At 35.2% G+C, this 12,722-nt stretch overlaps 1 protein-coding gene and 1 long non-coding RNA gene across 2 annotated transcripts; both read right to left on the bottom strand.

The window, feature by feature from the left end:
• Positions 1–267: 267 nt before the first annotated feature.
• Positions 268–6,274, bottom strand: LOC128042376 (uncharacterized). Its single transcript, XR_008197700.1, has 2 exons — positions 779–6,274; positions 268–658 (listed from the first exon to the last, which is right to left on the bottom strand). It is a non-coding gene; the product is annotated as an uncharacterized LOC128042376 (long non-coding RNA).
• Positions 6,275–9,098: 2,824 nt separating this feature from the next.
• On the bottom strand, positions 9,099–11,969 carry LOC105800703 (protein PIN-LIKES 7). Its single transcript, XM_012631981.2, has 9 exons — positions 11,258–11,969; positions 11,018–11,097; positions 10,818–10,942; positions 10,617–10,738; positions 10,315–10,533; positions 10,063–10,179; positions 9,829–9,929; positions 9,517–9,755; positions 9,099–9,449 (listed from the first exon to the last, which is right to left on the bottom strand). Exons 1-9 carry the CDS (start codon positions 11,390–11,392, stop codon positions 9,325–9,327), a joined length of 1,263 nt encoding a protein of 420 aa, XP_012487435.1. The 5' UTR covers positions 11,393–11,969; the 3' UTR covers positions 9,099–9,324.
• Between the last annotated feature and the right edge of the window lie 753 nt (positions 11,970–12,722).

Here is a 12,722-nt window from a genome sequence, read left to right as displayed (position 1 = left end):
TGTGCTAATCTTTCGGTGCTACTGTAATCTAATTATACCCAAGTATCCATTGAGAAAACAGTAATAGTCTCGCCCTGTGAGTCTATCCAGCATCTGGTCCAAAAACGACAAAGGAAAGTGATATTTCCTTGTTGCCTTGTTCAGCTTCCGATAATCGATGCAAATGCTCCATCTGCTGAAACAATCACAGGCAGAGTAGAAAAGTTACCTAAATAAACATATTTCACATGTGAGGGAAGTACCTTCAGTTCTAATTTAGGTGGCTCCTCAATTGACGCTTTTTGTTGGGCATAATCCCTTTTCTCTAACTCTAAAGATTCAAAGCGGGATTGCGGATTAAATCCCCTTCGATTAGCTTTTAACAAAGCTAAGTATTTTTCCTCCTCTTCATCATTTGAAGGATCTAATGTCAAAATTTGTTCCAATGGGTCCTCAACGTAATTGAGTTCCTTCTCCATGATTAAATCCTCTAAATCAGATACTGCAGAACAATCATCAATTATGTCAGGAAATCACATGGACTTAAAAACGTTAAATGTTACCTGGTCATCCTGAACAGACATAGTAAGCTCGCCCTTCTGCACATCAATAAGGGTCCTTCCGGTTGCTAAGAATGGTCTTCTTAGGATGATTGACACCTCTTTGTCTGCTTCAAAGTCTAGAATCACAAAGTCAACAGGAAAGATAAATTTATCTACACGTACCAATACGTCATCGATTTTTCCTTCTGGATGTGCTAAGAATCGATCTGCTAATACTTAAAAACGTTAAATGTTACCTGGTCATCCTGAACAGGCATAGTAAGCTCGCCTTTCTGCACATCAATAAGGGTCCTTCCGGTTGCTAAGAATGGTCTTCTTAGGATGATTGACACCTCTTTGTCTGCTTCAAAGTCTAGAATCACAAAGTCAACAGGAAAGATAAATTTATCTACACGTACCAATACGTCATCGATTTTTCCTTCTGGATGTGCTAAGAATCGATCTGCTAATTGAAGTGTAATCGTAGTAAGTCTAACTTCACCTATCCCCAACTTCCTAAATATTGACATTAGCATCAAGTTGATACTTTCACCTAAGTCACATAGTGCCTTACCACAATATGTTGCTCCAATATTGCAATGTATGGTAAAAAATATAGGATCCTTCAATTTTGGGGGTAGTTTGTCTTTTTTCCAATACCCTGAAAGCTCTATTCATCAATCACATACTAAGAAGTTCTACTAAAAGCTTCTCAGATATAGTTATGTCTGAAGAAATTATTGAGAACGCGATAAGGAGAGGGAAGATATATGGAAGAGAAAATGCTAAAAGGTCTGCCCCAAGAAAGAAAGAAAATAAAGTAAACACTACAAACGTATACAATAAGAGCTATTCAAAACCGGTCATAATGACACAACCTCAGACTATGACGGCCAACCATCAGGGCCCTTCGATGCAAGAATCCAATTTAAGGCTGAACACAGAAAAACTCCAATTCACTCATATCCCGATGACATATGGAGAATTATACTAGAATCTATTTAATGCTCATGTAGTTTCACCGTTTTACCTAAAGCCCATGCAACCTCTATTCCCAAAGTGGTATGATGTGAATGCTCAGCACAAATACCACTCAGGGATAACGGGACACTTGATCGAGAATGCACTGCCTTCAAGAAGTTAATCGAGAGGTTTATCAAGAAGGGAATGGTAAGGTTTGATGATCCCTTAGGGCCTAATATGGCTAGAATGGAGTAAGAGGACCAAAATTGATGTTGAGGAAGTGAAATCCCCTCTAAAATGGGATTGGAAAAAAATGATAAACGTGGACTTGATCATTTAAGATTCGGAGGAGGGACCAAAAGGAGTGAAGAGCTACTACAAGTTTCATGCTGCGGAAGGTCATGAAATCCAAGAGTGCGCCAAATTCAAAGCTCTAGTGTAAAGTCTGATGGACAACAAAGAGTTGGAATTCTTTGAAAATATCAAGGGTTTTGAGGGAAAAGATGTATTTTCCTCTGAAGAGGGAGCTGAAGAAGAAAACCTATCAAGAATTTGTCCTTATATCCCCGGAAGTATTCTGAACAATTGGACTCCGAAAGAGATCCCTGTAGTTTTTAGGACTATTTCAGAGTAATGTTTAGAACATACCCATTGCTCTAAGCCTAAGAGCAATAAGGATCCTTTTGTGAAAAACGCATGTCCATTATCTTTATTTCAATGAAAACAATGTATTTTTATGTCCCATTTGGAAAACACTTTACTATTTCCTTCATTCATACTCATACCACGCAGATAATCATCCTTAAATTTATTCTTTAGGTATTCTTTTATTCCTATGACAGGAAGATATCAATGATACGAGTGATGTTATTGCTGACTTGAGGTCTCCTTTTGAGCAGTATATGTGTCTAGAGGAACCTTAAGACTTTGAAGATGATCGAGATTGTAACTTGTCTCTTGATTTGTCAAGGATGATAGAGCAATATGAGAAACAGATCCTACCTCACAAAAAGTTGATGGAAATTGTGAGTTTAAGGATAAACAAGAAAAGAAAGAGGTGAAAATCAGAATTTGCATTACTGCAAAAACAAGGCGAGATATTTTAAGTTACTCTAAGAATTCAAAGATGTCTTCGCATGGTCGTATCAAGATATGCATGGTCTAAGTACTGATATCGTGGTACACAGGCTTCCCATAAAAGAAGAATGCAAGCCAGATCAGTAGAAGCTTCGAAGGATGAGGCTAAACGTACTGTTGAAAATAAAAGAAGAGGTCAAAAAATTATTTGACGTTGGTTTCCTACAAGTGGTCAAATATTCAGACTGGTTAGCCACATAGTCCACGTCCCTAAGAAAGATGGGAAGGTACGATGCATGTAGATTACAGGAATTTAAACAAGGCCAACCCAAAGGATAATTTTATGTTACTCTACATCGATACTTTACTAGACAACACGACAGGTCATTCGCTATTCTCTTTCATGGATGGTTTCTCCGAATACAACCAGATAAAGGTGCATCCTGAAGATATGGAGAAGACCACATTCGTAACAGTGTAGGGAACATTTTGTTATAAAGTGATGCCATTTGGGCTGAAAAATGTAGGAGCAACATATCAAAGAGCCATAGTGACTTTGTTACATAATATGATGCACAAATAAATTGAGGTTTTTGTTGATGATATCATCGCAAAATCCCAAACTGAGAAAGATCATGTGAAATTCTTGAGGAAACTATTTTTGAGGTTAAAAATATTCCAGCTAAAGCTAAATCAAGCAAAATGCACTTTCAGGGCCACGTTGAGCAAATTATTAAGATTTGTGGTCAGCGAGAAAGGAATTGAGATTAACATAGATAAAGTCAAGGTTTTATAGGAGTTACTACCGCCGAGTACCCAAAAGGAAGTTCGGGGTTTCTTTAGGAGATTAAATTACATTGCCCAGTTCATTTCACAACTAACCGAGAAATATGACATCATATTCCATCTCCTTAAGAAACATAATCCAGGTGTATGGGATGAGGAATGCCAGAAGACCTTCGACAAAATTAAACATTATTTGTCCAATGCCCCAGTGCTAATACCACCTAGCCGAGAAAAACCACTGATACTATACTTGGCAGTATTTTGGAAATTCTATGGGATGTGTACTAGGCCAACATAATGAGTTGGGAGGAAAGAAAGAACAATCTATTACCTCAGTAAGAAGTTCACGGAATACGAGACAAGATATTCGCCAATCGAGAAGTTGTGTTGCGCCTTATGGAATGAAGGATATATGCAAGTGTACACAATCGCAACAAGTAATAAAGTGACAAGTAAATGTCGAGTTATCGTACCCACAAGGACTGTGAAAAGAATTATTTATGAATGCTATTTAAAACACTTTGGTGAAGAAAAATACTATGTTTGAAGAGGATGGTTAAAAACTAAGATTTTAAACTAAGTAAACTAAATAAATAAATCTCAAATGCACGATTTCAAAATACGATTTAAATTTGTCTAGATTGTATTTTTCAAGTTCTGGAGTTTTAAATTTTGGTGGGAGCACTAGATCTGGGACCAAACTCAACTCCTTACATCGACCCCACAAAGGTAGTCGGTACTCTCCATAGCTCTGAATTTTTCTTCCAACCACTTGTAATGATCTTCCAGTTTTTTTGGAAGTTCTACTCTTGGCCTTTCCATTTTCGCTCTGTTGTCTAAATTTGGAATAATGGGGTTGGTTGGATTATCTCCGGGGTTGGAACCTGAACCCATTGGGTAATTCACCGGTCCTGAGGTGCCAGCATGGTATTGTTGTGGTCTTATCGTGACAAGTACTCTCCGTAGATATGTCTCTGGTTGAGCTTGGGTGTTCACTGGGGTAAAGCCCGGGGGGTATGTAGGGTCTTTGTTATCGTCCCCAGAGTTTATTGCAATACTCTTCCCTTTTTCAATTCCACCGGCTAGTAACTAGGTCAACTGGCTTATTATGTTTCTTAGGGACTCCTGTATTTGGTCCTTCATGTCTTATTGCACCTTAGCTAATTGATCCTGCAACTGCGCTTGCAACTAGGCTTGCACGTCCTTCTGCATTTGTTCTAGTCTATCTAACCTTTGATCCATGGCTTTAGTTTTACTGCAGGTATCGTAGCGATATTCAGTTGGCAGATTCTTTGTAGTTTCCAAGGTAACTGTCATATTTTTTGATTGATTAAGGGATTTTCATGAAATTTAATGCATGGAATGAAATTTAATGCTAATGAATGGAAAAGATGCCTACAAAAAGGCATTGATTCTAGTTCGATTCCATTAGAACAACTTTACTAGAAAACAAGTTTCTTTACTTAAAATGAATACTTCAACTTTATCAAGAAACCCTTTTTTCATGACAAACTCTATATTTAGCAATTGAACACGAATCAACACCTTTCCTCTAAGATGAAAATGCAATGCAACCACAGCTAAAACAAAACGAAACAAGTCAGTACTTTCGTATAAAACTTGAATATGAAGCAAATAATAACAATCAAAACATTCTTTCTTTGTAATCTATTCGGGTAAACGCTAAAGATTTTACATGGTTCTTCTTATGGTTGACTCTTAGGGTTTATTACATGCGGTTTGGTTCTAAAGTAAAGGTATCTGAACTGACAGATTCCTCGATCCTTACCCATTCTAGGCTCATACGAACCTAGTTCAATTCAGGAGAATACATTTCCCTATGTTTGTACGGAGATGAAGACCTCACGAAGAAATAGGTATGGATGTATCCCGTAAGTGATCTATTATCCTATACGGAGGTAAAGACCTCACAAAGGAATAGCTTCTCATTCCCACTTAAGAAGGGTAAAATGGAACAACTATGCCATACAATCTGTGAAAACATACAAAGAGAAACTCTCGAACCAATAAAAAAGATGTATTAGATCAAGATGTAACCCGAGATAACAAAGACATTATTTACCACCAAAATAAAACATGAAGGATGAAATGCAAGGAAGGGATCATCAATTTAAACCGAATTATCAATTTTCAACCAAAAAACCAAAAAGTAATCAACTCGCAGCTCGACTTTTTTATTTCTCCCTAGTGAAGTCGCCAAGCTGTTGAAACCTTTTATTGAATTCGACTTTTTATTATAAAAAAACATGGAGTCGCCACCAATCCTTTTTAATTAGGTGTGATTGGACCACCTCAAAACTTGGTCATTTTAATAAAATTGTTAGATTTACTAAAATAATGATTTTCAGTCTACAAAATCCAGGAAAGGGTTCGGGATTCGGTTACGTATGAGGAAGGATTAACACCCTTATAATGCCCAAAATTGGTACCTAGTTGATTACTTAATGTCTTGACGTCAAAATTTGAAAATCTGAAGAGAATTTAAAATGCGATCCCTTTCGCGCAATGTTATTTGATGGTATTGAAAAAGTCTCTATCTAAATTGAATTTTTAATGAGGTGGTTTTCTCATTTCAGGTCGATCAAGGCGAAAAATCATGTCCCGCAAGTTGGGGCACAAAATCTCAAATTCTCGAAAATAAGAACGTTCACTTTTTAATTATTACTCAAATCTTATATATTTTTAAAAATTATTCTTTTTTTTTAAAAAAAGAGGGATGTTTGATTATTTCGATTAAAAGAGATGATCGTACTCCATAAGTTAGAGGCACAATTTCTCGAATCCCATAATTAAAGAACGCCGCCTTAGTTCAAATTGCTAAATATACAATGTATGAAAATGAAGCTTCTAATATGACATACTATGGACTTATTTGATCATAAAACATTATATGAGATACATGAGTATGTTATATGATGTCATAGGAACATAAATAATGTAATATATATCATAACTAATAATTAATGTTATAAAAATGTTAATTAGTGCTATTAATAATAAATAATGACCAAATAACAAATTATACAATTTAAAGGCGTAAATATAAATAATAAAGATTAAAAGTGCAGGAATTAAAAGAGATAAGTATCTTGAATAAAATAAATAGAGGACTAATTAAAATTTAAATGAAATTTAAAGTGCAATTTCTTTTTTAAAAAAAGTAAACAAAAGACTTAAAGGAAATAATCGAGAAATTTGAGGGTAAAGCGTAAATTTTATAATTTAAAGGAAAAATAATAAATAAAATTTTAAACATGTTGGAATTTAAATAAAAAAGTAAAGGGACCGAATCTAAAAAAATAGGACTAAATTGAAACCTTAAAAAATTTTGAAGTCCAAATTGCAAGAAAACAAAAAAAAACAAATAAAGGATTAAATTAAAACAAAATAGAAATGTTTAGGGGCCCAGGATGTTATTTTCCCTAGCCCAGCATAGTGTCATTCCTGGAAGGGTTCAATAGTTTGAGGACTACAGTGGAAACAAATTAAAATTAAATGGTGAAATTAAAAAGAAAAGAAAATCAAAATTAGGACCATATTAAGTAGTGCCTAAAAGCGGAAGGACTTGGCAGCAATTAAACCCCTTCCTCCGAAACACACGGACCCTGGGACCATTTGGGTCGTGCTCGAAACAGTGTCGTTTTGGGAGTCTGAAGGCAAGACCAAAACAACGTCGTTTTGGGGGGCCTATTTAAGTTTAAAAAAATCTTAAAAAATTCATTTTAACAGCCTTTAAAAAAATTCTTTTCAATTTTTTTTTCTCTCAAGCCCTTCTCCTCCGGCCACAAGGTCACCGCACATCTGCCATGGCCACTGGTCATCAGCGCCGATGACTGCCGCCTCTTGTGGCCAAAAAATTTCCAAAAAATCCCTTTCTTGCCCCTTTTTCATGTGGAACACAGATCCGATGTTAAAGTCCCCAAAAACCTAGCCAAAGTTCGGCTATGGAACAATAAACCCTTCAATTTCTCCCTTTTCCAACGAGGCCCTCGACGGAACCCTAAGGGTTCCGAAGCTTCTCAAGTCGGAGAAAAGGGGAGTTCCACGACGGCGCTTTAATAGGTAAACCCCAAAAAAAATTGAATCTTTTGTTGTGATTTTTTTATATTTTTTTTAAATTCAAAAAGGCAAATATATATAAAAAAAAACTACCTTCTTTTAAACTTGGTTTTTTTCCTTTTTTGTATTTCTCTGTTGAATTACTTCGTAAAAGAAAAAAGTTACAAATGTTTCTTTGGCTTTTTATAGTTGAATTACAATATATTACTTTTGTCTTTTTCTGCTTTTTTGCTTCCATTTCTCTGTCTTCTACATGGGGCAAGGACGAGGCGGTGGTGCCAGGCCTTAAATGGCAAACCTGCTGACATGGCGAGGGGAGCGACAGTTGGAGACTTTTAGGGGGAGTTAGGGTTTCTGAAAAGTTTTTAAGTTTTGAGCTTTTCGACTGATGGATATTTGGGCTTTTAGGGTTAGGTTAGTAGATGGATTTGGGTCATTGGGTTTGTAAATAGACTAGACCCTTTTAACTAATGGACTATTATTATTATTATTTTTAACTATTTTTTTTCTTTTGGTTTGGTTTGGGTAGGATGAATTTGGCCTATTACATTAACTATTTGAACTAATTAGTAAAATTATAATAATATAAAGACCAAATTATGTTAAAAAATAAAGTATAAGAATTAAATCTCAAATTAAGTATATTAGAAGGACCAAAATTAAAAATAAATTATTTTATAAAAGAAAAGAAAAGGAAACGAAAAGAGCATGGTTTATATATATAGCTAAAGGTAAATATGTATTGCCTCTAGTTTACCACATTTTATTTCATGGATCCAATTAAATTCTAACTTAGGAGAAAAGACATTCAGTTTTATTTATTTTGGAATTAATTAATTCTAAAAACTTCTTTCTTATTTATTTATTGGTTCTAACTTACAACAAAAAACGCCCTTCATTGCTAATTAATTAAACCCACCTTTTCAATTCCAAACACAGCAATTAATGATTTCAAGGTTAATTTATTTTATGCGAGGAATCGGTGTCTCCCATGATATATTTATTTAAATATTTTCCCCATCTTTTACTTCTTTATTTGACAGTACAGATGCAAATTTTAAACATTCTTGCTTAAGTTTCAAGGGTTCCACTAAGAAGAAGAAAAACCCAAGTATTTGTTATTCAGAAGCATAATAAACTGTGATTTAACGTGGGTTTGGATAGGCTGTACGGTGTGATGTATTTAATTTATTTTTTATCTCATGTTATAATATTTAATTTCACCACCATCACTATTTTTACATTAATCACATATAAATATTGTCCATTCAAACACACCCTTATTCCTAACACTAAAAAAATGTATACCTATCTGTATCTTTTAATTTATTATTACAATTGAGGTACCACAACATGCATCATACAAATAAAATTGTAGAGATGCGTTTTGTGGGTCGTATTAATGGGTGTTAGAATCGAAAATTTAATATAAAAGTTAATAAATTAAGATTTTATTATGTTAAATTATCAAGATCAAAATTAAATGTAAAAGCATACCGAATGCATTAATATCTTGAAATCTTCCTGTCTTGCGATTTGGATCTTCCAAATTAATACACAAGTAATTTAAAGAAGATAACTCTCTCTTTTCCTGAAGATGAGATATCAAAAAAGTTACTTATGTATAATTTTGACACCATAGCCCTAATATATAACTTTTGCACATTAACCTTAACTTCTAATCAGTTCATCATCAATTAAAATAAGTTACGAGAGTATCTACACATATTTGACTTATACTTTATTTATTAATTAAATTTTAATAAACTTTAACTAAATTAGATCACTTTTAATTTATACTAATATTTTATAATAGTAACCAATAACATTTAATTATACTTATTATATATATATATATATATATGCTATGTCGAAACATGAAATGAAAGAGTGTTGATCAGGTCAAGATCCACATGAAGATTGTTGACCAAGTAGTGAGTGCAAAAGCTGCAACCAAGTATGTCCACAGGAAGAGAACTGAACACTCCTCTTGACCCACATCAAACAACTGGGTCATGGTACCTGCAATATATAATTTGTGTTATTAACATGTCATCATCAAATGCAAATAAGGGCTTAGGTTACTGACCAATATTGGAGGCAGGTGGGACAGTAAACTGAAGCATCAAGACGTAGCTGAACAAAGGGTCGGAGGGTAGGAACCCAAGCTTGGCAGCAGCTTTAACAACCCAAATACCAATAACCGGCAGTATAATGTATCGAGCACACACCACTCCTACGATTACCAATGGTTTTATTTTGGACGATCGTAATCCTCCTATCAAGTTGCCTCCTATTATGAGGGTGATACAAGGGATTGTTGCATCTCTGCAATGCACATTTTTTGTTTTCTTAATTACCCTTTCTTATTCACATTTTATTAAGAGAGAAGAGGGCGTACCCTAGCAGTTTTGTTGAGTCTTGCATCACTCGTAATGGAGCCCCCTCGCCTATTATAAGCTTTCTCAACCACACCGTCGCTCCAAAAACGAATCCCGCTATCTGTTACTCATACATAATATATGTAAATCACTATTTTATCCCTCAAAAACATAAACTATTTATTAGATATGCCCACCTCCTACTAATTACTAACTTGTGTGATGGTTTTTGGCAAATCAATATAAAAACTTACTGCACCAAGTGTCGGCGGCGCCATCAGCTCTTTTAAGATCTGACGAAGAAAGGCCACCACATTAACCCACAACAATCCCTTCCCTTCTTGCTTTGGTCTACTTTCTTGTGATACATTCTGCAACAACAATCATTTGTAAGGTCAAGACTAGAGAGAGTTAATGAATGAGTAGTGCTACCTCTTTTTAATTATATCCTCTCTACTTTTTACTTTATATCTTAATTATTTGTATAAAAAGGCAAGGCTACCCACTGCATGTTGCTCTGGATCTTCAACTTCCTTTGTTGCAACTGTTGTTATAGCACCTTCCTCTTTTCTTTCTTTCAGAAGCTGAGTTTGGGCGGTGGCATCCAAGTTGTTGTTGGCTTCTACTTTTGAAACGAATTCCTCAGCTGCTTCAAGTGCTTTGGATTTCACTGCTGAAGATTTTACCATTTGGTAACTGATTGTCCATATGTAGAAACCACCAAGCTGCATTAATTACCCAAATTAAAGCATATGTGAATATGATTAATCAGTCCTTCTGTAGGCTTGAAATAACCACGTGTAATTACCGCCATGGAGAAAGATGCATAGGAGAGTCCAACTGAGTTGCAAACATCACGGTTCCCAAATGGGCTTCTATCTTCATTGCAGACTGCAGGGACAAGTATAAGGAGAAGATTTCCCACGTTCCCTAGAAATAATTTCAACTACAACTTAGTCACATGTAGGGGAAAGGGGGCCTTGAAAGCTCTTTCAAGTTTCGACCTTACCAGCTGAACATGTCGCAATAATAAGACCTTCCAGATGGGGCTTTGGTCTCAGTATCTTAACCACAAACCATCCCACAATTCCTCCCACTAGAAAGGTGATTCCCATGTTTACAGGCATAAACCACCTGTGAGTTGATAGATGATCAAACACATTGAAACCAAGTCAAAAAAGTCTATATGCATGTACGTAAGTATCCTACCATGAAATAATGTCTTGGAGAGTGACGGTCTTGGCCAGACTTGCAAACATGAGCGAGGGTGTAAACACAACGAACACAAGCTGCGTTTAATTACACAACATAAACAAATCTAAGAACTGAAGAAGATATTATGATGATGTTACAGTCAAGTTAACTAATTAGCATGAAAAAAGCCTACTTATGCAGCCTTTAATCACCTATAGAAACGATTATTCATGAAAATAGTCAAGTAATTAACACCTTATTCAAGGATCTGCGCGTATCTTCTGGGAAAAGCTTGCAGTAATCAGTCGCCAGGAAAGCGCCTAACAAACTGATTATAAGTACTTGCAAGATAGGCATGGCAGCAACCTCGAACAATGTCCAGAAACCCATATTTTTAATTTGTTTATATATGATAGATGAGAATGAGTGAGACAGAAAATGTATTTGGTGCAGTGCAGCAGCCCTCTTTCAATGATGATGAGTATGGTTTGTGTAGCAGCAGGTTTGCACAAATGAATATATGTGAGGCTAAAACAACAGAAGAGGAGGAAAAGGTAGGGAGGGCACATACAGATAGATACAGTGCAATGCAATAATGCAATGGGATGCGAGATTACATTAAGTGGAGATGTACGGTAACAATGACGTTAAAAAAGAAAACAAAAAATTAAGTTGGGGAGATAAATGAAAGAAAGGTATTTTGATTTGATTTGTTGGTGTAGGGTAATAGAGAATGAAATTGGAGTTAAAGTAAAAGACATATGAACCAATGTGGAGGAAAGATCGGTGAAGGTCACAACTGATTGTAATTTAGCTGCCTGCCCTGCTTACCCTTTTCTCTTTGTGTAATTGTGTCGTTGCTATGGGATTGCTAAATAGGTTTGGATGCTTTTAGTTCTTACAACAAGATGAAGGTAAGGTCGGAGGCGGATTGTTATGTCAATCTAACAAGATTGTAGAGGAAGGAGATGAAAGAAAGTAAAAATGGCCTGGAGAAAGGATAAGAGCTATGGTTCAAGGGAAGTATCTTATAATATTTTACCATATTAATGCTGGATAGTCAGGACCAATAGTAAGGATAAGAGCTATGGTTCAAGGTAGGTCCTATTAATGCTGGATAGTCAGGAGCAATAATACAAATATGATAGTACCTGGAAACAGCGTGAAGATCAATGATAGATAGGATAAGATTACATAATCATGGACAAACAATGTCCTTAATTTTTCTTTTACGTTTTTTTTTTCAAAACCAGGATATCGACCATATGTAATAGTAATTATTTTATAAATGTGCTCCATCCCATGAGTAAGATCGAATCCTCAATTACATGATTAAAGGGTGAGGTGAGCAAGCACCATACCGCATCTTAATGTAAAGTTAACCAAAAGGATTGTACCCACAAAATAGGGTAAATTATACTATTGGTCACTAAACTAAAAAAGTTACAATTTGATCATTGAAATATTCAAAAGGTTGTTCAATTGATGCTATATATGGCTTTCTCTGTTTATACTACCTGCACTAATCGAAATTTTCTTTCTCTTCTTCTATACTATTTTTCTTTTATTAAACAACTTTGGACGTTACAAATTTATAAATAAAACTCAAATAGCTTTTTTCCTCGATCTCTGACATTGACCAACAGATCAATTTGGATTTAAGGTACGGTACGTTCTTCTACTCGCCGATGAGTACTGATCCACCATACTGATCATCAAA

Source organism: Gossypium raimondii, chromosome 7 (genome assembly GCF_025698545.1).
Source record: "Gossypium raimondii isolate GPD5lz chromosome 7, ASM2569854v1, whole genome shotgun sequence".
NCBI lineage: Eukaryota > Viridiplantae > Streptophyta > Magnoliopsida > Malvales > Malvaceae > Gossypium > Gossypium raimondii.
Note: the sequence above shows the minus strand (reverse complement) of the source record. Positions and strands in the feature narration are given on the sequence as shown.